The sequence below is a fragment of the Fringilla coelebs genome (genome assembly GCF_963513975.1).
Source record: "Fringilla coelebs genome assembly, chromosome: 4".
Taxonomy (NCBI): Eukaryota; Metazoa; Chordata; class Aves; order Passeriformes; family Fringillidae; genus Fringilla; species Fringilla coelebs.
Genome location: NC_140032.1, coordinates 54,981,658 through 55,009,555, shown reverse-complemented (window position 1 = coordinate 55,009,555; position 27,898 = coordinate 54,981,658). Strand labels below are relative to the sequence as shown.

General features: G+C 42.2%; 1 protein-coding gene across 13 annotated transcripts in view; it reads left to right on the top strand.

Annotated features, from left to right (window-relative positions):
- Window positions 1–27,898, top strand: part of ADGRL3 (adhesion G protein-coupled receptor L3) — a gene marked incomplete at its 3' end in the record, with an annotated part of 313,409 nt that overhangs the window by 119,531 nt on the left and 165,980 nt on the right. For 9 of the 13 annotated variants that reach the window (XM_084204551.1, XM_084204548.1, XM_084204541.1 and 6 more), the window contains 2 exons: window positions 20,057–20,071; window positions 21,834–22,634. In XM_084204551.1, the coding sequence (XP_084060677.1) occupies window positions 20,057–20,071; window positions 21,834–22,634 (816 nt within the window). The remainder of the gene's footprint in view (window positions 1–20,056; window positions 20,072–21,833; window positions 22,635–27,898) is intronic. The other 4 variants (XM_084204550.1, XM_084204553.1, XM_084204547.1 and 1 more) reach the window with 1 other exon arrangement.

Here is a 27,898-nt window from a genome sequence, read left to right as displayed (position 1 = left end):
ATCTTCATTGCTCTTACACAATTTGCTACAAAAACGTTTATGATGCAGAATCTAGACACATTGCCAGAACAAATGAGCCAGAGGTATTTTGTGATAGTAGCCATTCAAAAATAGAATCACAATAATTTGTTTATTTTCTGATTTATAAAACTGCTACATCATCTTGGCTGGAACTGCGGGTAGAAAGCGTGTATTTTCTTGCTCTGGTGTTTTAAAATTCTCGCTTAACATTCATAACACATCAAAATACTCATTTCTGTGTCTTTAAAACCAATCATATTAGTTATTCCCCTGCTGAATTTAATGCTTATTCAAATGCACTCTCTGCTCTCCTTGAAAAGGAATTTTGGCTGAATTTCTTTAGTGCAAAGCCCTTCCTTAGTGCCTTGATAACACAGTGTTATCTTACTCTGTAATACTTCACCATACAAAGCAATCTCAAACTCAAGGAAGCACGCCAAGAGACACTGGGCAAAAAGCCCTTATGTAAAGTTTGGACTTCTTTCCCTTAACAGTGCAGCATTTGCACAACCTTCTCTTCAGGCAAAGAAAATAAATAAATCAAAACAAAGCTCTAAAGTTAACCAAAAAGTTTTCTTAAGCAGTACTCTTGATATTTATTTTTATGGGAAGAAATCAACTTTACGTCACTTTTATCAGACTAAACTAGAGGAATTTTGCAGTGCTTTTTGCTGATAGTGGGACAAGCTCCTTGTATTGTGCTCAGATCAGTATGTAAAAAGTTTCCAATGTAACAGCCTTTTTTAAAGCAGAATTTGATGCCTTGTGGGTCCTGTGTGGGAGTGTGGTGACAGTTATGCAAGGTCTAAGGGATTTTTTTTTTTTCCCACTCTGGAACTCAGGATAAGAAAAGGCAGACTTAGGTACTGATGGCCACCTTGGCAAGAGTTGCACCTCCTGCTACCCAAATCGTGCTGCTTGAAGATGCACAAGAGGTGCACCCTTCTCCTTCTGCACTCCAACTTGTGACCATCCTTCCTGTGATCCTTTTGGCCCAGCACTGAGTTACTGCATTTAATGTGGCATGGGCTCTCTTTGCCATGCAGTTTGTGGGCTGCATAAATCTGGGCAGGGTGACAATCTCATTGGAACTCAGGATGTGTGGGAAGGAGCCCCAGGTACTCAAGGTTTGCAGTCTTTCTCATGATATCACAGTCCATGGAAATTAGGTGCATGGATACCATTAAGTAGTGTCAAGATGAGTGCTATCTCCAGAGAGATTATTTATCACTATCCTTTCCCTCTGCCTGAATTCAGGGAGGTTTTTATTGAAAATTCACCTCTCATCTCCCCTTTTATTCTTTCCACTTCATTTCCCACATTCCCGCTTACTCTGTCATAAATATACCTGCACAGCTGTGACTGTAGCTTTACAAGCTTCAGCCTCTTAAACCCAAAGGCTGTTCTTTGCAGGTGACCTCACATTTCAGGAGCAGAGGCTCTCCTGGAACATGCAGGAGGATATTGGCTTGTAGAGCACTGGATTTACAATTAATCAGTCAACTTAAACTTTTTTTTTTTTTTTAAACCACCTTTTTCTAATCACACCAGTAGAGAGTCCCAAAATGTGACCCCTCTCAGGAATGCAGAATTAGCCTAACTTAGTGCTCACATGGCTTTTGTGGTACCAATGGTGTGTTTGTCTTTGGACAATCAATAGGGTCAAGAGGCAAGAGTTTGTCTGGTTTATGTCAGTGTTTGCCTGAAGTCAAATAGGTAGCCAATTAAATTTTCCAACATTGAATGAGAAGAGAGTGGTAGTGTCAGCTCTTCTACAAATGCCTATTAAATTACATGATGCAAAAGTGGCTAAAGATGATTCACAGCAATAATTTGACCCAGTTATATGTTTATTGCATTTAAAAGACAACTGAGGGCTTGATTTCATTGCCAGCTGTGTGGTAGTTAATGATCAGTAAGAAAGCATCAAACTGAGAACAACTTCTGTTTCTAAATACAGCCTGCCATGCTGCATTTCAGACATTCCCAGAGTAAACTGTGTGTGTGTAATGGATCTAAAAATAAGGAGAAATTGGCTTTTATTGGAGACTAACAGTATATATTCACTGCAAAGCTGTTCTTAACTAACAAAGAAAAATCATATGCAAAAATAATGGACTTGCTTCTAAATGCACATAATTGCTCTGACCTACAGCTGTATGACTCCTGATTAACGCTGGCCATAAATGAATGTCCTGACACAATTTTCCAACCTATGTAATTAGCAGGGGAAGACAAAATTGTTACTTCCTTTTCAGACTGACATTTTTACTGCAACCATTAGTTTTAAAAACATCAGGCAAGCTCTCTGCCTGCGTGGTCTGTCCAGTATCATTGTTTAAAAATTCATTTGTGGAAACAACTGCACATATGATAAACATCAGTTTGAAAATTCAATTTACTACGTAAAGAATTTGGGGACATAGTTTTTCATAAAGCAAAATAAGTCAATTAGAGCCTTCTTTTCAGAGACTGCAGGTTTTCTTTCAAGCAAAATAACAGTGATTTGGTTTGGTCTATAAAAGTGTAGGCATTAAAGCTCCAAAGACAATGTGCTACAATAATGTTGAATTGAAGGTGCCTAAGAGAAAATGAATATTGCAGGGTTTTTGGGCTTTTTTTTTTCCTTTGATTTTAGGTTTTATTATGTATGTGCCTTGTTAGTTCAATTTAAAGAAATGAAAAATGCAAATACCTCTTGCTCTAAAACATACTTTATTTGAAAAAAAAACCATAAATTCTTTCATGAATTAATTAAAATGTAGCAGCAGGCTGATGTCTCTCTTCACCCAGTGCTGCAGTGGAGATGTTTCTGTGGTGATGTGTGGCAGCTCTAAAAAAGCATGGTAAACTGGGTGATGCTCTGAACATCACACACAGAAACTTGGCTTCATTCACTTATCTTTCTAGTTGAGAAAGAATCTGTTATGTGGGCCTGAATTTTGGACCAGTGGGTGCTCCCATTGGGCCATCTGAGCAGGTTTTTGAAGGGGGGATGGAGCAGAAAACAGAATTTCGGCCCTGCTTGTAGCCATACTTTCAGCTTAAATCCAAGTAAAATTTGGTTTAGTTTCTCAGGGAGTTGCCCAATCAGATTGGTCAGAGATGAAGTTTTCTTAGCAGCCCAGTACCTAATGGCAGAGCTTTTCCAACATCATGGTCTGCCAGACCCCAAACCTAACTGACCTGGACTTAAAAACTGGTACCAAGGAATTGCTGGAAGTCCCCATACTCTGTTGTGTGTCCCTGCAACATGCAATTGATCTAAAAGCTGGGAATATTTGGGGCTGGGCACACAGAGGAGTTAAGTGCTTTTGAAAACCTGGTCATGTCTGTGCAAGGCTTAGTCTGCAGGAGTTGATGAATGCAGCCGTGTCTGATGCTTATCCTGCTGGAGGTGCTTTGCAGTGGACAGTGCCTGCTGCCTGCCCTATTCCTGGCTGCTCAGGCAACTGGGTAATTGCAGAAATATCAGTGAGAAAAATGGCAACCTTGGCATGTAAGCTTTGCAAAGGGAACTGATGATTTAAAAAAAAAAAAAAACCAGAAGAATTTTCAGGGTTTTTTTAAGGTTCAGTTGTAATTATTTAGAATTTTTGAACACACTATCTCTTTTTATCCAGAAGAGCTAATCCTTGATCCTAATCCTCCAAGCAAAAAATGGAACTCATTGATACCACTGAGGAATACTTGCTATTTATCATTCTAAGGCAGGGCAAGCTCTCTGTGATTCTGTGGGACATAGGGACCAGTGACATGTAGATGTTTCATTCTTAGTGTGGAAGTGTTGCAATATGAGGTGTAGGAGGGAAAGGCAGGACCTGCAGGGCTGTTCATCAGTCCCGTTTTCTTCTTGCTGATGACTCGACTCCCTTGTGTGGGTTTTGGAAGGAAACATTGTCTTTGCTTTACGAAGTGTGATGTTGGTGCTCCAGACTGTATTTCTATTCCCCGGATATGAGATCTCACTTTACATTCCTCTATCTGCTGGATATTACTTCTAGAAAACCTGATAAATGGACTCCACATTATTCCTGTTTAGATTAGTTTGGTCATAATGTATCTCTTTGCTCCTCTCTTCCCCTGCTGTCTTTAAAATGTCCAGTAGAGGACTTTACCTGACATGAACTAATTTTTGGTTTGCATCTTTCCCATCTCCAATTCTAACCTTGGACTAGTTGAAGACTTTCTGTTCCTTCTTTGTTTGCCCTAAAACTGCAGAGCAATGCCCTGTGATGGTGCAAAAGGTGATTTTAATTGTGGCTCATAGTTAATGAGTGGTTGTGGTGCTAGGAGATACTTTTTATTCTTAAAAAAGCTTCTTTTTTGTACATGTGTTTACTTAAATGCACTTGTGGAAAAAATAGGAAAGCCTTGTTTTTAAAGAGTTTCTGAGCACTTTAAAATTATTTTTTATATATAAATATGATTTTTCTCTTTCTATTTTCCTTTGAAATGTGCAGTGAAAACTGCTGAATGGTGATCCTCACGTTTTCTGTGTAGATACTGTTCTGTACAAGAGACCTCATGTGTAACAGTGTTGAAAATCTAATCAGGAATGCTTCATGGAGCTGCAAAATCATTGCTGGATAAAACATTTTAGCAGGGAAGCAAAGCTGTAATTTCCAGAGAAGGTCATGATTGCAAACTCTGTGTTGACTGGGTGTGACCTGGATGAATCCTGATGGTCCAGGAGGAAGCTCAGTTATGCCCTAACCTGATGGCCTCTCTTTTCCATCTCAGTTTTCCTTTTGTGAAGCGTAGCTGTTTTGTGGCTAAAGGTTGGAAAACAAAGCAAAATTGCGATTACAGTCAACAAGCTTGGCATTCTCCACACTCCAGTCCCAGGTGTGATGATACTGTGTGCAGCAGTGCCATTTTCCACGATCGACTTTGTGAGCAGGAGCTTTCCCTGACCTGCTCTGTAAAGCCCACGTTGCATACAAAAACCCCAAGTCCCCTTCAGATTTATTAACAAAGAAAGCAACAAAAACTGGAGTGTGGAGCCACACCTGGGGCTCCTCCCCGAGGACTGCACTGCTGAGAGCTGGAGTCCTCTCTGCACACCAAATACAAACAGGGGAAGCAAGATGTGCTCTGCAGAGCTGCTTAACCCTTTCCTGGAAGGAACTGCATCTCCCTGTCTCTTGGGAGAAGCGGGGGCGGCGAGGAGGATGGGGAGGCAGTTTGGTGTTAATTTTTATCTCAGTCCCCACAGCATGCTTACATGACTTTTTGTATAATCTAATGGGTAGATTCCTGCTGCTCTAAGTAGGAAAATTCGGAGTGGAGGGTCTTGTGACTCTGAAGCCATTGTGTGCATGTCACACGCCTCACCGCACTAGGCTGCCCTTACAGTCGTGCTCAGGGGAAGCTGAGAACATAACAAAGGGCATAACTGTGCCCCTCTGTTGCCTGTCTGTCTTGGCATTTATTTTCCTTAAGCACCTAAACATCTCATTTTGCTCTTCCCTGCAGTGAATGCCACCCCAGTGTGGTCTCTCAGTGCTCCTGAGCTCCAGCTCTTGTTGTTTTCCACTTTCTTGTGGTTCTGGTCTGTGTGTTTTTAAGGGTGGCATTTTTGAGATCCTGTGCTGGCATTGCTTGGACAGGAAACAGTAAGGCCTTTATTTAGAGCCACTGCAAGCGTGTGCAGCTCTGGTAGTGGGTATGAGCCATGTTTCCTCTCCCAGTATGGCATCTGCCAGTGTAGCTCTGGTGTAGCTCTGCAGCAAGTGTATATGTGCAAATCTGCTTTCAGTTTTGTTTTTCCTTGCCTTCTGCTGTGCAGACGTCAGAAATGGTGGAGAATGATCATCATGAAGAACACCAAATGCCCTGGTGCTCTGTTGTTGGAGACAGAAAGGATGGTGACAGCCGTGGGCCATTTCTAGGGGGGCTCCAACCTCCTGCTGTTTGCCTGTATTTGGTGCCCATTGAGCAGCGTCCCTGTTCCCATCCCCAGCTGCCTCAGACCTCATTGACAATGGTTCACTGGTGGTAACAATGCTGGTGGAGATGAAGCTGTCACCTCCTTGGCTGTCCCTGCTCGTGGGACGGGCACCACCAGCAGGTTCATGCAAAGACAGCTGCCCTGACCACAGGGTGCTGGGGTGAGCAGCTTCTGAGCCTTTGCCAGCACCACAGAGGGTTGAAGTGTGACCAGAAGGTAGTGGGGCCTTGGGCTATGGTCTGTGCTGTAGACACTCCTTTTAGGATCGATCTGACTTGTGTAAAAAAGGAGCAGCTTTGTTGTGCACCACTTTTAAAAGGATGGCTTTCCAAAGTGCAGCCTGCTCTGGGAATTTAACTTTGGAAAGACTGAGTGAGGCCAGCACAGCTCTCAAAGGAAGAAAAACAGCTTTTGATGTTGCTTCCTCTGAGGGACACAGAGGGGCATTTCTTACACACTTAACTCCCTCCTGATGAGTTCAGGCACAGAGTCAGATCCATGGGGAGGCTGTCACCAGGAAGGGCTTGGCCAGTTTGCAAGCCTATACCTGAAAAGAATGCTGTAAAGTAACAAACCACCTCAGTTCCTGAGAGCAGATCTCCCTGTAGCTAGTCATTCTCTGGCAGACTCTGCTGATGGCAGGCACCCAGACAGGTGGCATGGCTGAGAAGGTAGCTCAGAGTTCATTGACAATGCATCAGTGTTAAAAGCCTCCATCCTTTCTCCTGAGTAAACGTGATCCACAGGAGTTCACAAAACTGAACCTGTGGGACTAGAGGAAAAGAAAAATTCTCTCTTACACCTGATTGCTGTCTGTCTAAAGGGAGGCCACCATACTGAATTCTGCCAACCATCCTTAAAAAGACCTGGGCTAGGTGACCTTGCCAGGCTGCACACAGCACACTGGAAGGATGCTGACAGCTGCGTTTGCAGTGATCATCCCTTGAGGAAAGCATCTGTGCTTGCTCCTCGTGCTTGCAGGTTTTCACACTTGATGTTGGAGTATCGTTAAAGCACAGGAAGCCAGTTTTGGCACCATTTCCCAGCTCTGCCGCAGCTTCCTTGGACAAAGTGTGTAATATTTTCCTGCCACTGTTCCCAAATGGAAATATTAATCAGTCTTTAATTAACCTTGACTATGTTGTTTGTTTAGCTGTCAAGCTATTGGGAGAACAGTCTTTTCTCACTTAGTAGTGGACTGCTGTCTATTTCTGCTCTGGCAGAAATATTGTATCTGGATATTATTACAGGATAAGAACCATCAAAAGGAACAGGACATTTCCTCATCTGGTATCTTTGCTGTCGTGGTAGTGTCACCCACAGTGGAACTATTATCACTGGCTTGTCGATCCATGATTTTGATTAAATTATGAATCCTAGCATGCAAAAACAGGAGTTCAGATATGCAGTTTGGCAACATCTGTATTGCTTATGTTTGTTTAAAATAAGATTAAGCGGAACAAAACACAAAGTACATCCATGAAAAAGCCAGCTTTCTTCCCCAATGCTTTAGAAACTTTTTACATTACATATAGTCTTTTCATTAGTTTTCTAACTTGAGGCAAGTATGCTTTTTATTTCTCAAGGCCTTCACTTAAGGGAATCCGCATGACAAGTTGAGAATACATATAGAATTTTAAAATTAGCAGGTTTTTCCTGTGAATGTAAGTCATGAAGTGATGGTTTCATGCCTTTCTTTAGGAAAATGAGGCCTGTTCCTTTTGGCTGTTATTTTCCCTCTGTACTTGGTTGTGATGCAGTTAGAGATGACCAGAATTGTAAACAGTGAGATAAGTTTTCTGAGACAGAATTACAGTTCTGATCTAAAGGGGCATGTAGCTTTGGATGGAAATCCTGGATGATTATAAAACACCTATTTAGATGATGTTTTATGGGTTTAGTGAGTTTTTGTTTTGTTTTTTTTTTTTTTAAGCTTACACTTAGTTTTCTCACCACCACCCCTGCCCTCCCCCTTAAAACATAAAGAGAATAGAATGAGATTTAAATGTGCCCATGCTGTTCACACTGTGGATGCTTTCTTCTGGCTCCACTTGTGCTTCAGGAAGAAATGAGACATGTTTAGCAAAGGGAGGTTTATTGTGGGACAGGCAGATCTCTGAAGAGCTCTGATGTACCAGATTTGTCATCTTAGTTTTTCATTGAACATATTTTTCCTGTCCTTGTGTTCACACGCAGCTGTGCATATGTCAAACACAGTTTGGTTTTGCTTAATTCACTACAAATTGTGCCACAAGCACCTGGTCCGGTTTTCTTCTGGCTTTGTGGCATGACTTGGGAAAAACTGCAACAATCTCTGATTTGTCCCCTTTTGTCATCCTGAAAACTTGAGTGATAATATTCTGAGAGAGTTTGTGAACTAAGAATTGCTGGAAGCTAATGGACAGTGAATTAAACTCCTGGCCAGCTGTCCCAAGCCACTGCTCCTTGCTCTGTCAGAGTTTCAAGGCATTGGCATTTATGTGAGCTTCCTTATCTGTAAAATGGAAATACTGCTTGCTTGAGTTGGAAGGGAGGACCTTGTATGGAGCAGGGAGTCCAGCAGCCATCAGTCAAAGGTGTATATTTCAAACTGGCAGGTCTACTAAAAGATCCAGAGGCCAGCAAAGCTGGCTGCTTCCTGCTTGCTTTTCTTGCCTGTGGGACACAACAAGACCAACGCCACAGCCTTTCCCAGAAGGTTCCCCATGGCTTGACAGCACACACAGCACCAGAGCTGTCCCATCCATCTTTTCTCCTTTCTCTGTTTGAGTGTGGCACCAGAAGAGACAGCACCAGCTGCCAAGACCCCAGCAACTCCCCCTTGAGCTTTCAGAGAGGGGCAGTCCTTTAGACAAAGTAATACCTCCATTTCCATCCTGTCTCTGTGTCTCAGGTCACACACAATCTGCTATTATCACAGATATCAGTGTTGAACCGAGTTATGGGCGACAATTTTTGTAAAACTGCTGTTTGAGTGTCTGCTTCTCTAAATCAGAAAACCCTTTTTAAAAAAATGGGTTGGTCTTCTGCTAATTTAGACTAACATCTGTGGAGCTAAAGTTGAGGTCTTCTGCCTCAGTCAGCCCAGGTAGAGCCATCACGGGGACTTTCTTCTTATTTCTTCTATTTTGTGCATTAGCTCTAGGAGAACATAGCAATGCACTGAAAGTTGTTTAAATTTTTATAGAAGTATGCATTTGTGAAAGATTCCACTTGAGCTCTTGGCAGTGGGGTAGGCTACACAGAGCTCCTCACCAAAGGCACTGCTCTTGCCCTCAGGTTGTGAGGGGGATGCACAACACCCCAGGCTTTCACAAGCCTGCTGGGGGCAATCAGTTGACTAAACCTTTGCTGGGTTGTGCCTGAGTATGATCTGAATTTGTGCTTGTGTTGTCACTGCCAGGAACACATGGGTTGTTATCCTGCTGGTGTCCTCTGTCTGGGAGGTGAGCATGGAAAAAGCAGACCTGGTTAGCAGTGAGCTGTGGCGGCTGATGGTTGAGATGGGTGTCGACAGATGCTCTCTGGGTTGTGTTTCCATACTGGTCTTAATGGTGATGCTCCTTAAGCTGGTTCACTTCAAATTTTAGCCCCTTCTCCCCAGCCTTTCTTATTGTATGTCTGCTTGGTCCGACTCTTCTCAAAAACCCTCTCCTCTCACCCTCAAAGTTATTTAGGAATTTTGTGGGAAGCTGAATCTCCTCTCCCAGGAGATGCTGTAAGCTGTGCTTGTGCTGTGCGTGGGTTCAGGCCATGGCACGATCCCATCAGATTTTTTGGATGAATCCTCCTGAATGCAGAAGAGAACGGGATGCAGTGAAAGGAAAGGGCCAAGCCCTCTGTGTCATATAACCATGGCCCCACTGATGCCCCTCTGGGAACTTCTGGCAATGTGATAATTTGATTTTTGAGGTTTTGCGTCATCTAAATTATCCCAAAAATATTTCAAGAGAGAAAGGGCATTTTTATGTGAAGCAGGCATAGCCTTGGCATCTGCTCTGTCCCCTAGATCTCTTAAGCGTTCCTTTTAGCACTGTTTCCTATTTTCAGATTACTAAAAGCTGGACTGAAAACTGAACCTCACCCTTAATTCTTTTGCCATTTTGAGTCTAGCAAGATAAGTAAGTGTTGTTTTACATAAAAACTAAGCCTTAGCAAAGTAGACAGATTTATTGAATTATCTCATACCAAAATGAGTGTGTTTCATTTCACTTCTTTTTTTTTTCATTTGGCAAGATTTTTTTTAACTTTTTTTTATATCTATTGATGCCATGGGGAAATAGCTGCATTGGCTATGAAGTAGAGAGGGCACCACACATTGGCCACTCAAATCTTGTGCACAGTAAATAATGTGCAAGAGCCTCAAGGATCCTAATTTTTGAACGGGTAATACATTAGAAGTTAAGCTGTTGCAAAAGCACACAAAAGACTTCCCTCGACCTTCATAAATTCTTATGTTGTAAATTAGAAATAAAGTAGTCTCTTTTTTTTGTGAAATGATAGGTCTTAGCAGTGCCTAATATTCAGTTCATTGCAAATAGTATGAAATTTCTACACATTCACTGCATATATTTTACTGCTGTAATTTGTGGTTCTCCCGAGCAGAATAATATTTTTACTTCACTGAATATACCTGTGCAAGTTAAAGGTCCCAGATGTATTCCTTTAAAGTGACAGTTCATTCCAGCTATGTTCCTGCTTTATATCAGTACTTTATTCATTAAAATAAAAACATAAAATGCAACGTCATCCTTCTCAGTTCTGTATGCAGGCGGTGGGGAGGCAAATGCTGAAGCCCACGGAGGGTTCTCTATTCACCCTCGGGCTCAGAGCACACATTAGCTGCGAGGTACTCCCGTGATGGGTTTACCTGCGTGCTTCCTTCGGTGAATCCCCCAGCGCCAGCCTGTCCCGGTGGGTGCCCGTGTGCCCTGCTGGCTCTCGGGCTTGTCGCAGCCGTCCCCAGAGCGCTGCAGGGATTCCCGACGGCGTTTCTGCTGCTCGGTCAGCTCCCCAAATACGGGAGGGCAGGCAGGGGTTGGTAACGAGTGCTTGGTGCGGCGGGAGATGAGGGAAGACGAGCAGGAGGAGGAGGATGCTGTGCGCAGCACAGAGGGGTGTTGGGGGGACACCCCGACATTCAGTGTCACCTTCTGCTCCATGCCTCGCGGCAAAGGCGTGCGCACAATCCCTCCCATCCCCCGGCACATCTGGAGCATGAGCTGGGGAAAAGGCATGGGAGCCTTTCACAATTCATCAGCACATCATCTCCCCTGAAACATCTGCCTCTCAGCTGAGGTTTGGTTGACTCTGAGTTTTGAAGGCTGGAGCAAAAGAGAAGATGAAGCGAAGGCTCCCGAGCAGTTTTCTGCAATGCTTGCTTTAGCAGTCTGTTGATGGGATGTGTCAGAATAATTTCTCTTAGAGTGTTTTAGGAATGTGCCTCAAAGTGTGAGCTGTGCCAGTATCTTTGCATTGCACATGTGAGCGTTTGTGCGTGTGACACACGCTTGGGTTAATTATTTAAATCCTAAAATGTTGGAAGCTGCTCCTCTGCATATGTGCACATATGTGCTCACACACACACACGAACAGCACACTTGTGTTAATTACTTCAGCCTAAAAATTCTAGAAGGCACGCCTTGGTTCCCTTTTTTGTCTTCTCTTTTTAAATAGCAGATGTTGTTAAAATTTACACCAGATTGTAAAATCTGTTCCAAAGGACCGGTCTGAGGTCTTAACATCTCCTTCCCCTGCTCTTCACTTGCTCTCCAAAGTGGTTGCAGTGAAATCCCACCTCTCCAGGTACTTTGTAGGTGTTTTGCCAGTTCACAGAGGGGAGAACAAACGTGTCACTTTGTTTGTCTTTGTGGAAATCCTTTTCTGATTTTGATGGGCATTTTACTACAGTATCCAGTTGGAGACACTTAAGAATAAGTACTATTGACAGAGGCAATTGATACAAAATCCTTCCTGACCATTCTCTCAATAGCTAAAAAGAAGTGGTGTTTTACCTACCAAAGCGTTATTAAAGGAAACTCAGCCATAGCAGCTGCTGTCAGCAATATGCCTTGCAATCAAATGAGAAATATGGTAGATACTCCAAGACATGAGAGAACTGCCAAGGCTTATTGCAGAGCAAAGAGCTTTTCAATAAATGTTTTCTCTGAAGAGCATCAGATTTCACTCACTTCTCACAGCTCAGACATGCCTTGGCAATCATGATTAGCCTCATTTGGGCCTGTGGAATCTATTATTTTATAGCTAGTCTCATAGCTGGCAGGGTGACAAACAGTTTATTCCTCTTTGGAGAGAGATCGGACTGAAAGACATGGAGCTTTAATTCAGTGCTCTCCCACCTAAGATTTTTTTCCTTTCCCACCTATTGCTTAAGGCAAGACATCTAATGTTTTTTTGCCTTGATAGCTCTGTCAGGCTTTTGACATCCCAGATTTAGCTCTTTCCTGGATGAGGACAAATCTTTAAGAGACTTCAGGATTTCTTTCATTTTAAAGTCAGGTAAGGAGGCAAGAATATATTTTAAAAACCCATGCCAATAACAATTATTCTTAGTTAGCTGCATTTGCCATGTGATATTCCTGTGCATTTGAAGTCCCAAAAGGAAGAACAAGTGGGGTGGTTATCCAGGTCTATTTATCTGACCCAGTTACAATGGCTGAATGAGCAAAGGGAGTAAGACCTAGACTCAAACTTGATTACAAGAGCTCTCTGGGGTTAGATTTTACCAGACAAGGTTGTTTGTTTCCCAAACAGCTGTTGTGTTGTGGGTCTTTAACCATTCTGTCAGTTTGTCTCTCCATAACTTGTCTCTGAGCACTCCTGGGCTGAGCTGGCAGCACTGGGAATTAGATATACATTCCTGCCCTGAAAAACCACACTTGGCACCCCTGGATCATCAAATCCTGCTGTTAGCACGTCTTGGTCCACCTCTATGTGCACAGAAGCCTTTCTTGATGGAGGGGAACAGCATCTTGATACTCAGTTTGCCCCCAGCCTTTTTTCAGAAGGGTACTAGTAAATAAATGTTCTGTGGAAAAGCTCAGCTATCTTTTTTTTTTTCATTATTTTTACTGGTTTAGGCTTGGAGCTGTAAGTAACGCACAGATGCATTGCATGCGTCTCTCCCATTTTATAAAGAAGCTCAGAGCCTGGATGAGGCCTAATTCATGTCTGTTGGGGAGGCTGGATCTCTGCATCTCCTTTGTCCTTCGCTGCCAAAGGCTGATGGGTGCTCAGCATCAGGCTCTTCATTGGCAGCAGGAGCCAGCCACAGACCGAGTGCTGCAGAGGGTCAGCCCTGCAGCGCTTCCCTCCCTCTCTGGAGCTGCGCTTTCGCTTCTTTTACAATTTTTTTGTTATGGGAGAATGATGTCCAGGTGGCTGATTCTGCTGTAATTTAATGGTGGCTCACTCATCTGCTGTTGTGCTGGAAACAATACAAGGCCGACTGCCAGGGAAAGTTTGGCTGAATGACCTGTAGCCTTAATTGAATTTTGCACAGTACTTGTACTGTATCCTTTTTTTCCCCCCCCAACTCGTGCTGGCTCATCTTGCCACTTCTTTTTTAATTGGTGAATTTGAAGGGAAAATTCTGGTGCACAACAAGTTGAGAGCAACCTTTCTATTTGTGAGGGTAGTGAGTGGTGGCCAGTGCTCCAACAAACACTTTGAATAGCATAAACAACTTCTTTGTTTCCCAAATTCAGGGATGAATTTGTTTTTCAGGTCGCTTTATCTTTGAAATGGTGCTCTAAACATAAAATCTCATCTACAAAAGAGATTTATACACATTAAAAAATCAGATATTCCTTCTGAAGATGAACTTTGAATATAACAATTCCTGCTGCTTCTTTTCTTTCCAGTGCAGTATATTTCAGGACTCATTATATCTTAAGTGAATTATCTTTACTTGAGAAAAAAATATTTATCTCTTGGAATAATACATTTAGAAGTGCAGCACAATCACATTCAGTATCTGCTGAAGCTGATTAAATGTCTGCTTCTTCAGTGAAGCCAGTCACTGTGACTGCCACCTGGAATAATAATGAGAGGAGAGAGGCAAAGAAAGAATAGAAATTATTCACAGAATTTCAGGAAATCCAAATGTTTGCAAAATCGTTGAGAACCAGCTCGCTGTTTGCTCCTCTTGCAGGGCCAGGCGCACAGCATGGATCTATTTAATCCCAAAACTCAGAATTCCCTGAGTTTCATTTGCTTTCTGCTGGAGATATTTTTGGTTCTCCCTTTACAAAATATTTAAAGGCATAATTTTTTTGTGTGCTTTGGTACCTAAAATTAGGAAATGAGGTAATAACATTTAAGCTTCTAGAAAATTTGCTTCAAGGGGACAGTGCCATGGAAAAGCATTTGTCATTACTTGGGTTTTGTGGGAGAGTCCATATGAGAGCTTGAGCCTCTGATGCCTGCCGTCCATTATGTGAACGTCTTAACAAAACGATGGCTTTCTCCCAAAATAGCCTGAAGTTTGATCTGTAATACACAAGGCAATTTTGTAGGAAGCCATAACTTTTTTCATCTCACAGAAACCTGTAGTGGACAAGACTTAATGTATATTAGTGGTTTCCTGGGTCCTGATGACTTTAAGTTACACTGACAGGTGTTTTAACATTAATAATCCTTAGTTTTATTTTAGTGAACATCTATTAAACTTAGTTATTATGTATTAAAAAGCAGACTGAAAGCACTGACATTTTAAGGAAGCCTAAATTAATGGTTTGAAAGGTTTCACAAATTTATCAGATGAATGGAAATCTAAGGAGGAAAAAAAATCCACTTATGAGAAACGACAGCTTTGATTTCTGCAGATCTATAGATACCATATTTAAGGATCTAATTTAGGTTGTGGTTCATGAAAGCATGGATCATTGACATTTCCAATCTCTGTACTTCACAGCAGAATTAATTAGGAGGTGATAATTTGGGGAATGTGTTACATGAAGCCATTGTAGCTCAGCGTACTCATAGAGCACCTTTGTTTACTGGTGCTTGGTTATTATATGAAAAATGTAATCTGGAAGTTAAGAAAGTGAGATTATTCCTCCCTTTTATTAAATAAAGGATTAACTCTTCATTTGCTGTAAAATGCAGGCATGTCTCTTGTGCAATAAATCCATTTTTTTTCCCCCGGCTTTACAGGAGAGAGTCTAATGTGCACACATAGTCACATACAGCCAAGAAGAAGGAAGTACTCTGTTTACTGAGACCTTAAAATAATGTTACAAACTAATTTCTCCCACCACTGCAATAGTTTAGACCTAAGTAAACTTTAAAGCTTAGCATGTAGAATGATTTTTGTCTGGTGGAGAACTCCATTGGAGAGGCTCGGGGTTGAATGTTCTTTCATAAGAGAAATTGTCAGCCACAGGGAAGATAATTCATGGTGATAGATTTGATAAGAATAGTTTCTTCATTCCTCTGGCTGGAGAATGAAAGTCTGAGTGCTTTACATTCAAGTGTCAGGTTGCTCTTGGACTGAAAATTCCAGTAATGTTAATGGGGTCTGTTCTCCATTTAAATGTGTTCTAGAAAACCCGTCATGTTGAGGGAAAAAAAAATCAAAGTAAAGGAAGACTTGGTGGCAAAAAATGGAAAAATAGCATTATTCGAATGTATTTGTAAAATAGTCTTAGAAAACCTAATTCTTCCTTTCTTTGTGCTTGCTCTTGAGCCAAGACTCAAGAGGCTTTCCCCTGTTGCAAGTTCAAACTATTCACATTAAAAGCTCAGAAAATGAGTGTTTCACTGGGACTGACAGGACTGGAGTTCAGTTGTGACTTGGGGATAGCTTGGTGTGGAGGCTGTGGACGAAGGCTGGTCATCGTGTCCCCTCTAGAGAGGACAGTTGCACTGGAGGGAGTGAGCCCTCCAGTTGTACTGCTGTGTGGTTTCCTCTGCAGAGAGGCAGAATATCATCTGACTTTCTGCTGGTGGAGCTTGCTGCAGTGGATGTGGCTGTGTTCCCATTAGCAAGGCATTTGGGGTCTGGTGGCTGCCTACCTGCGCTGCAGTGGGACTCCAGGCTTTCCTAGAAGGAGTGGGTGGATGAGAGAAATGGTGCCATGTACTTTGTTTTGTGTCTGTGCTGCACAGGGTGAGCGCTGGACTTGGCTGTGTGGTCTCTTTTGTCACTTTAATTATGTGTGGGGAGAAGAAAAAGAAGAAAAAGAAAAAGATGGGTACTTCTGCAGCATGTTGAACTTCAGGTTGCCAGAGCATGTCATATAAATGCCAAGCTAGCTCTCTTAGCTTTTCTTCTGGAAAACCATATATGGGGGTTGAGTGGGTTTGAAATGCCTTTTTTTTTTTTTTTTTTTTTTAGTATTTTCATGTTTTAATGAGGCTTGGAGCAACCTGGCATAGCTGAATGTGTCCCTGCCCATTGCTGGGTGATTGGAACTGGATGATCTTCAAGGTCCCTTCCAACCAAAACCATTTTGTGATTCTGTGATTTTCATTCCCTGGGTTTAGGTATATTTATTTCAGGTCTGCTACTGCCCTGAATTTTCAATGGGCATAGTCTGGTTTTTTTTTGTTTTTTGTTTTTTTTTGGTTTTTTTGGTTTTTTTTTTTTTTGTTTTTTGTTTTTTTTGCTGTGACTCCATGACTCAACCATGCCTTCAAAAAAGAAGAGCATTTTCTCCTGTGAGCAGGCTCTACATGGACATGCTTTGGGGTGCCTTGTTAGATTTGCAGCTTCTCAAACATATCCCTGTTCAACCTAGGACCCACAGATGGGGCTGTGAGTTAGGGAGAAACACATAAATTGCTTTTCAGCTTTACCTGCCCATGCATGTGGTCAAGTTAGTTGTGGATGTGAGAAGCTGCAGCTTGTGCTTCTAAGGTCAGCCTCAAAAACCTGCGTTTTTTAGTCCTTCTCTTTGTCATTAACTATGTGTTTAGAGCAGAGTGTATTAATTATTAGTATGAGTGTATTAAATCAATCAGATCTGTGAAGGACAGGGGCAGGGAGTGGATATCACTTATGCCACTATTAAACATCTGCCTTGAAAAAAGAAAAATTAAACAAACTAGCAAAGTGTACAGGGCACACATTTTTGCAGTACTTTTGCAAATGCCTTTTAACATTTCCCTACTCACATATTTTTTTCCAGGAGTTTTATGCTGCTGTTGTGTGGGTTTGAAGCAGTGCCCGGGAGACAGCTCTCTATGTCTCTGCCACTGTGTGCTTGTGCCTTAAATAGTTGAGTGCAATTCAGTGTGGCGGTAAGAAAATGAGCAGTTAATGTTGTTCAAGTGTTAATTGTGCCAGAGTGTGTTTTCAGTGCCTCAACCCAGCAATGCTAAGAACAGTTAATTAATGCTTTTGTGCGATTTCTTTGAGCGGGTGGCAGGAGTCTGCTTGGGGACAGGCTGTAGTGGCTCATGATTGTATGTTGTCCTCGGTTTTCCTTCCATCTGAAGAATCATGAGAAAATCAGTGTATGAGGAAAATCTTGTTAGTAACTCCCCTCAGACACAGCAAGTGGTCCTTGATTTCCTTTTGGCCCCTGACACTGTTGAAGTCAATGGCCCTGGCAGCCACTGTAGGGAATGAAGGTGATGTTGTTCTCCACCCATGCAGTGACAGCAGGAATGGAAGACCTCACAATAAGAATAAAAGTTGTGTATGCCTGGTTTTCTTCTGTAGGTCTGTGTAGGTAAGGTACACCCTGTGCTGTCATCAGTACTTAAATTCTCTAGACTGGTACAGGCATTACAGAGTTGTTAAATTGTCTGTAACTGGGAAAAATTAAAAAAAAAAATTCTACCAGTAGAATTCTACCAGTAGAATTATGACGACAGTTTTGCAGTGGTATGTTGTATAACTGAAGGGATAATCAGACTCTAATTAGACCCTTTCTTTTAATATTGTTCAACGATCTAAATCCTCTAAGCTTCTCATGGAACCTGCCTGAAGAATATGGTACCCCAATGTAAGCTGAGTAATTATTGAAATTCAAAAGCATTAAGTCTTAAATTAGCAGAGGGAATATAGGTGTTTGTGACACATACAATGGAAGCACTGTTCAGAAGGTCACCCAAACACATCCGTGTTTGGAATTGTAAGAGAGCTGGATACGACACTGAGTGTTAATAACACACATGAGCTATTCAGGATAAGGGTAATCAACGCTTCAGGTCACTCAGATCAGCTGGTCACAAATATATTATCTCCTCTAGAAGCTTCTCTCTCCCTGCCTTACAATATCATGCTATTGTTTGAATGCATTACAAAAGCTTTTGCACGTTTGGAAATGTAAATTACTGCCTTCTCTGCTGCCAGAGGTACTGGATACCATCAGCCAGGGGAATCAGTGTGAAGCCATACATTTGGGGATCTGTCACGTTGCCTTCTTGCTTTTGCCAGGGACATTTAATGCTTTTCTGAATACCTTACTTAACTGTGATCAGCCACAGCCCAGGATGGGGGGAACAAGCGGTGTGTGGGTTTCTCCGACTGCTGTGTCTGGAGCCTTTTAATCTTGCTGGCTCCTTCCCTTGCAGAACCAGATTGCACTCAAATGCATTGTCTCTGGTCCCTAGAGCCATGACAGCCACATGTTGAAAACATTTGCCTTTAACCTTAACCTGTTATGAGGTAGAAAAGAGCCTGAATCAAAGCCCAGGTAAAAAAGGCTGTTGGAGTTTGGAAACGCTCATTGTGGGAGCTGCAGTTGGCTCCAGCTGTATGCCTCTCTGGACAGGGACGTGTAGATCCACATGTCTAGCCAGAGCATTTGCAGCCCTGCCCTGAAATTGTTCTTCCTCCAAGCCTGCAATTTCCCATCCAAATGAACGAGACTTTTGAATGCAAAGAGTTCTGCAATGCCAGTACCAGAGGACACTTGGCAGGTGTCTCAGCCTGGTAGGGGCAAGAGTGAACTCTGGGCAACAAAACCAAAGTATGCGTGCCCACCTTCGCATTCCCGTCTCACTTCTCCAAACAGAGATCTCTCAGCTGTCAAAGCCATCCTGGTTTGCTGGCAAGTTCTCAATTCTCCCTCTGTTATTTCATGGGGCCTGTCTTCTCTTACACCTTCAGGGAAGAGGCCCCATGGAACCAGCAAACCGCAGGGCTGGGGGTGCGGAGGCTGCTGGGTCCCCACCGAGCTGGAAGAAGTCAGGGCCTGTGCCACAACTGCAGGAGGAGGTTTTGGATGAGGACCCCCAAAACTTCTTGCAGGAGGTTGTTAGGTATAGAAACTAGTACTGAGTATTCAGGACTTAGTAAGTGCACTTGATTTATTTATTCCACCTGAAAAGGGCTTTGTCCAAAGGGACACAGTCTCTTCAGCAGCATTATGATGCACGGTGAATAATTTGCACTAAAATATCCAGCAAGTTCTGGGGTTGGGCTTTGAAAATAGTGCTTACATATTTTTGTCTCGTTAACACTGTGAATCTTTGGGATCTTATTTATAAATGCTACAATGTTTCCAGTGCTTTTTTCCAACTCTTACTAAAGTGTGTTTCTCCAAGACAAAGGACAGGACTCTACGAGCATCCACGGACATGCTTCATTTGACTCTCCTAAATTGTTTTTTTTTTCCACGTCATAAGTTAATATTCTCCTATTTTAGGTAGGGATCTCTGTTTTACAGGATTTGGGCAATACGTATGAAGATGTATATTATATAAAGTTTCTCCCTGGAATTTTTATTCTATACATAAAGCTGTATCAGTCATATTTCACTTAATGGATATTTCATTTTGCTCTATGAAACTAGTCCAAGGTTGCTGCTGAAAAGGTAGAGTCCAGGGGGCTCATTGCATCCCAAATGCTGGGCTTTTTTTTCTTCTGCCAGATTTTTCTCAAGTTAAAATTTATCTGTATTTTGTTCAGCTTGTCTGCATATTATCCAGTGTATATATCAGAGGAAAGGTTTATATATATATCTATATATAAATGTTCACATACCAAAGTAAATTAATAAATCTTCCTTTTCTTATGAAAGAGGTAAAGAAAAGTACCTGGCCAATACAGTACCATTAATCTATTCTCTTTTCTCCTTTCTCTCTTTACCTCTCTCTCTACAATAGAAGTGGAACAAAAAGGTAATTAAATACCTTTCAAATTATATATATATATTACTTATGTATAGGCTAAGTTATTTAACAGTTTAACGTTTTAGTTGAAATACTTTGTCATTAATTCTCACTACCTTTTTGTTAAAGTTTATTTAGTATCTCTGCTGCTCAACTTCACCAGATAACTCACGTTTGCTGAAAAGTTTTTAACCAGTGCCACCTTTTTTTTTTCCCCATTAAATTTATATTCAAAGGCTTAGATAACTCATTTTCCTGCCCCAAAGATTTTGGAAGGTGTGCATACATATGTATGTGCATAAGTATATCTAATTATGGCATAAAAGCCTCTTGGAAATGGCACCCCTTTTTCAGCAACTCTGCGTGGTTACTTAGACTCCAATGGATCTATATAATTTTATACTGGTTATTAAATCTGATTTTCCTCCTGTCTTGCTCTCCAGACAACATTACCAATTTCTGCATTTACAAAAAATAATCAGTTATGCTCCGAGCAGGAAGTGTGAATGTGGGATCCCATCTTGCCAGCCCCGTGCTGCCGGAAGCGCGCGGTGGGATACTTCTTCATGCCTCCCTGCCGCCCATCCCATCGTCACGGTCACCCTGCGGAGATCAGCGTTCCAAATAACCAACCAATATTCTCCCCCCGAAGGGTGTGCAGCGCCTCCAGGCCAGGAGGGTGCTGATGGGCATGGCGAGGGCCAGGTTTGCTCCGCAGCATCCCTCCTCTTGCCGCCCCATCCAGCCGGCTGGCCCCTGGCTGGTGGCGTTCCTGCGGGGCCGAGGTCAGCCGGGCAGTGGCTGAGCCTCTTCCCAGGTCTTGGGTGTGCCCTGGCCCCTGAGAGCCCCCCCCGAAGTCTGAGCAGCAAAGCATCCCAGTTAGTCAAACTGCTCCTCTGTGCTCCTCTCATGTAACAATAGAAGGTATATGTTTTTAAGTTTGAATTACTACTATATTTAACAGGACATTTTTAACTGATTAAAATCTAGACATTGGGTTCCTCTCCAGCAAACTTTATTCTTTTCCTTCCTTCTTCCCTTTCTTCCTTTCTTCCTTGTCTTTTCCTTTCAGCATCCATATGTCATTCGTTTTTAATTGTGTGGACTGCATGTTTCATGTGTCCTGTAGCAGCTTGGAAAGTTTCATTCCTAGTTATACTCCAGATGGGTGTCCCCCCCCCCACACTCCCTTTGCTTTAAATGCTCCTCTGAGTTGCTAAGGGATTCACCTCTGCTTTGCTATTGGTATCCTTTAAATATTTAATATCACTTGGGCTGTAAGGATGGGAATTTCTTTCTCTTATTTCCATTTCTAGGCCACTCTTCTGTGGGCTGTTCAAATAAATATGTGGATCAATTCCCTCGGAGTTTAGCCCTTCACCTAGTAGGTACAGATTCACTGCAGAATATAATTTGGAAACACAAACCCAGAAATCCATTGGGGGCACATATTCATTTCAGAGTTTACAAAAGCGAGTGGTCCAAGTAAGTATACCTGTAAAAATAGATTTGAAAAGCAATAAGAAAACGAGCCACAGCTGATAGAAAAAGCTGGGGTGGGGGGGAAGCCCAGTTTGATGGAGCAGATTTTGTTCCAGAGGTATGGTGGGCAGGAAGGATAGTCTCCAGCTACAAGGCATTGCTCTTGGGTTTCCTCTCATCACGAGTGTCCTCTGCTCCGGGACTAGAAGCTGTTGAGATGCTTGGGCCAGCCACCCCTGAACTGTCATTAACTTTTGTTTTTCTTTCAAATTCTTTTCCCCTGCGACAGTTTTTCTTTGCCCGGGACTGCTGAAAGGAGTTTACCAGAGCGAACACTTATTCGAGTCTGACCACCAGTCGGGCGCCTGGTGCAAGGACCCTCTGCAGGCCTCTGACAAGATCTACTACATGCCCTGGACGCCGTACCGGACAGACACACTGACGGAATACTCCTCCAAGGACGACTTCATCGCCGGCAGGCCGACCACCACCTACAAGCTCCCGCACCGGGTGGACGGCACGGGGTTCGTGGTGTACGACGGGGCTTTGTTCTTCAACAAGGAGAGGACCAGGAACATCGTCAAGTTCGACCTGCGGACCAGGATAAAGAGCGGGGAGGCGATCATCGCCAACGCCAACTACCACGACACCTCTCCCTACCGCTGGGGAGGCAAGTCCGACATCGACCTGGCCGTGGACGAGAACGGGCTCTGGGTAATCTATGCAACAGAACAGAATAATGGCAAAATAGTCATTAGCCAGTTGAACCCTTACACGTTAAGGATCGAAGGGACATGGGATACTGCCTATGACAAGAGGTCAGCTTCTAATGCCTTCATGATCTGTGGGATTTTATACGTGGTGAAGTCCGTGTACGAGGACGATGACAATGAAGCCACAGGGAATAAAATAGACTACATATATAACACTGACCAAAGCAAGGATAGCATGGTGGATGTGCCCTTTCCAAACTCCTACCAGTACATTGCTGCTGTGGATTATAATCCCCGGGACAACCTCCTGTATGTATGGAACAACTATCACGTTGTAAAATACTCCTTGGATTTTGGCCCACTGGACAGCAGAGCAGGTAAGGGGTTTAATACCAAACCAAAAATCTTTCTGTTTTGTTTTTTTTTTTAATATTTATTTTTGTGTAAAATTGAAGCACACTCCTGTCTTACTGATCTGGCTGAGTTTCTGCGCATAAAGCCCCACCACAGACATATAATGGTTATTAAGACATTAATATGTGCAGGTTTTTTTTTTTTTGGTCTTAGTTGAAATGAAACGAATGAAGAAGTATCTACACATAAGTAGCCTGAAACAGTTTCCAAATGCCCATGCTTTTGTTCACAGGGGTAGCAGTCTTTTCTTCTGAATCGAATTTCTTTTGTACATGATCAGATCATTTTCCCTTCTGCAGGAATTTTGACAAAACAAAGCATAGAAGATGTTGTTGTTGCAAACAGCTGGAGGAAAACTGCCTGCCAGTTTAAATTACTTTGTTTCATTAAGCTGGGGGAGTTTTGTCTTTTTAGAGAAGCTGAGACTAATTGAATATGTGAGCATGCACCCACAAGTGTGTGTCTAGAGTCAGGAGGAGAATCAACAAAATCCTCTAAATTCTTGCTTTATTTTCTGTAAAGTTTCTCTTTCTTTTTTAAAGCATTTTATGACTTACTGTGACTTACTGTACTTTATCTTAGAGAATCATCAGGCCCCCCCAGAGGTTTCCAAGCTTCTCCACCTTTTTTCCTGTTAGAAATGAGCTGGTAGTTAGTTTAGGTATATTCCCTTATATATAAGGGAACTCCATCATCATTTTGCATTAATAAAGTTGGCACTTTACTAATAAGAAGACTTAGCCTGAACTGTGGTCAAGCTTGTATGATTTGCCAGAGTTTCCAAACAGGATTTGCTCAATGGTTTTAAGTGGTTGTTACTGTAGTGATGTAGTCATAGTATCAGGTAGTTCTTGGGGTGGACTGTGTACTTTGAAAGGCTAAAAAAAGTAAGAAAAAAGGCAGAATTAATATGATTTGGACAGTAAAGTAAGTATTCAACCCATAATATGGCTTTTTCTGAAACATTTCCTTATGTAAGTAAGAAACTTGAAAGTTGGTGCGTAGATTCAGGGCTTTAGATTACAAAAGAGAAATGAAAAGGTTTCTGTTGATGAGATTTTCTTTTCCTGTGTGCAGCATGTTACCCATATAAAATGAAAATGGATCAAGAGATGCTGAAAGAAATTGTGGGTATGAAAATTTGGAGAGGGCTGGAATAAAAGTAGTAAGCTGGCAGTAAAATTGTGATTTTTTTACAAAAATGTAATGAAGGGGAGAAGAAAATCTTGAAGAAGCAGATGAACAAGAACTGAGTGACTGTTCAGGAGTAGAGATATTTTCAATGACGTTGACCTCTGCAAGATCTCAGATGAGTAAAAAATAAAGTAATAATTCTCCTTCTCCTGACTTAATGACAAGCATGTACTTTCTGGGTGGTAGAGTGAAGCAGAGCAATTTGTGAGCTGTTGGTTATTCCCAAGGAGTGGAAATCAATTGCATCCCTTCCATTTCACAGAGTTTCTCTCCTTTTTAGTGAATTATTTCCAGGTATTATAAAGGACTCTTTGCTGGTCCTTTTTCATGTGGTGACCATTGTCAGTAATAGCATCATTAATACAAAAAAAAAAGGCGCTTTAATCAGTGAAAAACCGAAAATAGGGAAAAAAGGAAATTGTTCTCCCTTTTTTTCGCAGTGTAAGATGGTGATTGGGAGAGTAGGTGAAAACCTTGCAGGGGGCTTAAAGTGTGTGAGGTCTTGAGGATTTGGTTTATCTTTGTGTCGCTTTGGTTTGAAGCCCCTCACTCTGGTTTGGATGAGAATTTAAAATCCCCCAGTGCCTCAGGAAGCTGAAGCAGTTCTTAGCTATGAATGGTGGGCATGAGAGAGTTAACCTGGTGTTGGGGACTCTGGTGAGCCTTCCCTGGCATTCCCTGTGTGCAAATTTTTTACAAAGCTTTGTAATATGGATAAAAGGCTGAATTTTACCTGCGGTTTTCTTCTCTGAGAATTATTGGGATTTCCTTTTTGGCAAAACTGCATAAGGATCCCATTACCTCACTATTTTACAAGTTTAGAGGACTTTTGAGAGGTCTGCTCTGACAAAAACTGAATTTTTCAATGAAAAAACTTGAATGGGCCAAGACATTTCAAAGAGAAGAATAAAAAACTTCACTAAGGGAGTTTACTGCTCCATTACCCACACAGCCTGATTAGTGGGAACAATTTTTGATGAATCAGTGAGACAGAAGCACTGATTTTGAGTTGAACATGTGAACCAATAGTTGCTTGTCATCAGGCTTTTTTGTAGAGAGGGGCAAGGAGACCCAAGTCTGCATGGTGCTTTCTCTTCCAAGTTCAGTGCAACCCATTTTTGAGTCAGCACCAAATTTCATTCTGCATTGCTTTACCTGTAACACTGAATATCTGGTTGGTGTAAATCCAGCTCCTCCACCAGAGAGCAAGAACTGTAGTTGATACAACCCTGGGAAAGCAGTGAAGAACCAGGATATTTTTATTTGGTTTTTTTGAGATTTTTTTTTAATGGAGAGGACTGTGGGTATGTGTGTCTCTTCAAAAATCACCAGTGCTTCTTTGTATTAGAGCCATGCTCAATGCAGGCATTTTCTGTGGTGTTACAATTTGAGTAGCAAAATTTGTAAACAGTATCAGCTTAATTAGAAAATAAAAGAAGGATTGTAAAATTGATGCGTTGAACATATGGGTTGTTAAAAAACAATTAAGGGTGAAGTTTTAGAAGAGCTCTTAAAACCAAAAATTGATCATAACAAGAAAAGTGAAATACTTAACTGCTTAAATAGCCAGTAGCCTATTGGAAATCACTTGCATCATACATTTCAGGAATATCTGAAATAAAATACAGGTTTTGGGGACTGCAGTTCACCTAGAATCAAGCATTTTCAGTCTTTTCCCAAACTGTTCTGAAACTGGGAGTTGGCAGGAGTTGCTTCATTTATAGGAAAGGCGGGGCTCGCATCCTCTTGCTGTTCACAGTGTCTTAGCATTTTCTGTGATTTTTAATTAAAGATCTGTGCCTGTAGGTTTGGAACATACTTGAGCTCTTCACTGTTGCAGAGCTGCTCTCACCTACTGTTTAAAAAAAGTGGGCTTTTACTCCTTGGAGTGAGTGAATGTCAAATCCTGGAGTTTCTGTGTTCAACTTCTGCAGCAGTTGAAGTTACTGGAGAAAACAAAATATTCTGAAGTGCTAAAAGCTGAGTTGTGCTGATCTTGAAGCAATTCAAGGCTCTTGATGGAATTAAACCCAACTATTCATTTTTCTCAGAAATGAGAAAAGCTGCATTTTAAGGTTTTACCCCGCTCTTTTTTCTTCTTCCCCTTTTGTCTGGGGTTGTTTTCATTTATCCCAAAAGTGGTTTTGAAAGCAAACAGTCCTCAATGCCTGCAAGTCCCAAGAAACCTATCATTAATGTCTGCCCTCAAGAAGTGAACTCGTAGATACCAAAAGCCTTTGAAGTGTATTTTCTTTGAGCTGTTTGGCCTTAAAATGAGCTTTTTGGAGGATGCTTCTTCATAAATGCTCCTGAGGTTTTGGATTATTTCTTTGCAGCTTCTATTGAGTTTGTGAATTTGAAGTGTTAGTAAGGATAGCTCTGCATCTCTTCTCATTCTTCAAGAAGTTAAACCCAGAACAGTATTCGGGTTGGTTTTTTTTTTGTGTGTGTCCTATTAGACACATGCAGAGAGGGAAACAGAAGGCTGTAGTGACAGGATGAAAATTTTCTGCAACCCAAACAGGTGATATTCACCAGAGTTACCCGTTTTAATCATCACTCACGATACGTTCTGTGCAAATAAATTCAAGAAAATATCCACAAACCTTCCTCTCCAAAAAGGTGAAGTGCTCCCATCCTGCTTCCCAGTGCTGTGCTGCATGCAAGCACACATCTCCTGCTTCTGTGCCCCAGCTCCTCCCTGAGCAGGCACAGCTCCTGCCTGGACACCAGCCAGGGGTTCCCAGGCAGCACAGACCCCACAAGTGCTGCCTTTTAAATTCATGAGGTACCCCAGTGCTGGCAGCTCTTGCCAGGGCTCAGGATATGCTGGCTGAGCATTTGGGTGCTTAGGTGGGGACTGGAGCATGCCCCACGTTAGAGAAGTCCAGGGAAGAACTTGAACCAAATTGAAGATCCCTTTGTGCATATTTTGGCCTTGGATGTCCCAGCAGCCATTCCCAGTGACATAGGACACACGGATGTTCTATTTTCGAGAAGATATTTTAAATATTGTCCAGGACACCCAAGCATTGCCATATGGGCTGTTCCATGGACATGTGAAGTTAATAAATAAATATGCCCAGTACATAAGGAAGGTGCTGATATGATCTGTAGGAGTTCTAATAAAGCCTAAATGTGCTTAAGTGGCTTCTGCACGTTTCATATTAACAGTGTGGACAGCCATTCTGGTAGTCAAATGTGATACAGAAATTACATGGATATCTGTGAAATTTTAGGATCCCCAGAGGGTGCCTGTCAAACTTTTTTCTTCTACATTTTGTCAAGTATTGTGGGATGCTCTCTTGAGGTGTGATTGCAAGTATTTTATTCAGTCAGAGTGTTTGGGTTGTTTTGGTTTTTTTCTTCCTGACGCAGTTTCTCAATGCAGATAAGGTGAACAGGCTGTCCTTATAGTATGCTAATTAAGTGCATTTGTGTCTTGGGTAAAAGATGTGGCAGTGTGGTGATGAATAAGGACTTTAAACACATATGACACCTCGTTAAAATGTAATTTTCACATCATAAATCTGAGGCCTTCCCTTTGACAGCTGAGTAATGTGGGTAGTGGGCAGAGGAACTTGAACATTTCAAAGCTGCTCTCATGTAGCTGGGAACCGCTTCCCGCGCCGCTCGCCTTCCGACGCCCGACTGCCTTGCCCAGGAAGGCACCCAAGGGCTGCAGGATCTTAAATCCCACGTGTGCACAGGATATGAGCTGCTATCGCTTCAAGAACCCCTGGTGATAAGCCGCGCTTGCTATCTCCAAAGTGAGATCCGGGCTGCATTTTAAAAGGCCAGCTGAGCCATTCTGATCAGCAGTTCTCCTGGTGGACAAAGGCCATTTTTTAGGAAGCTGCAGAGATTTTAATAGCTGCTTCTCCTGTGTTTTTACTTTCCTCCCACCTAGGAGCATCCCTGCCTCTCTCACTCCCGTTCCTGGGCATTGCTTACAGTGACAGCTGCTGGTTGCACTGTGCTGCTGGAGGCTTTCCCAGAGATAAGCTCTTGCTTTCGGGAGCTTCTGCTAAAC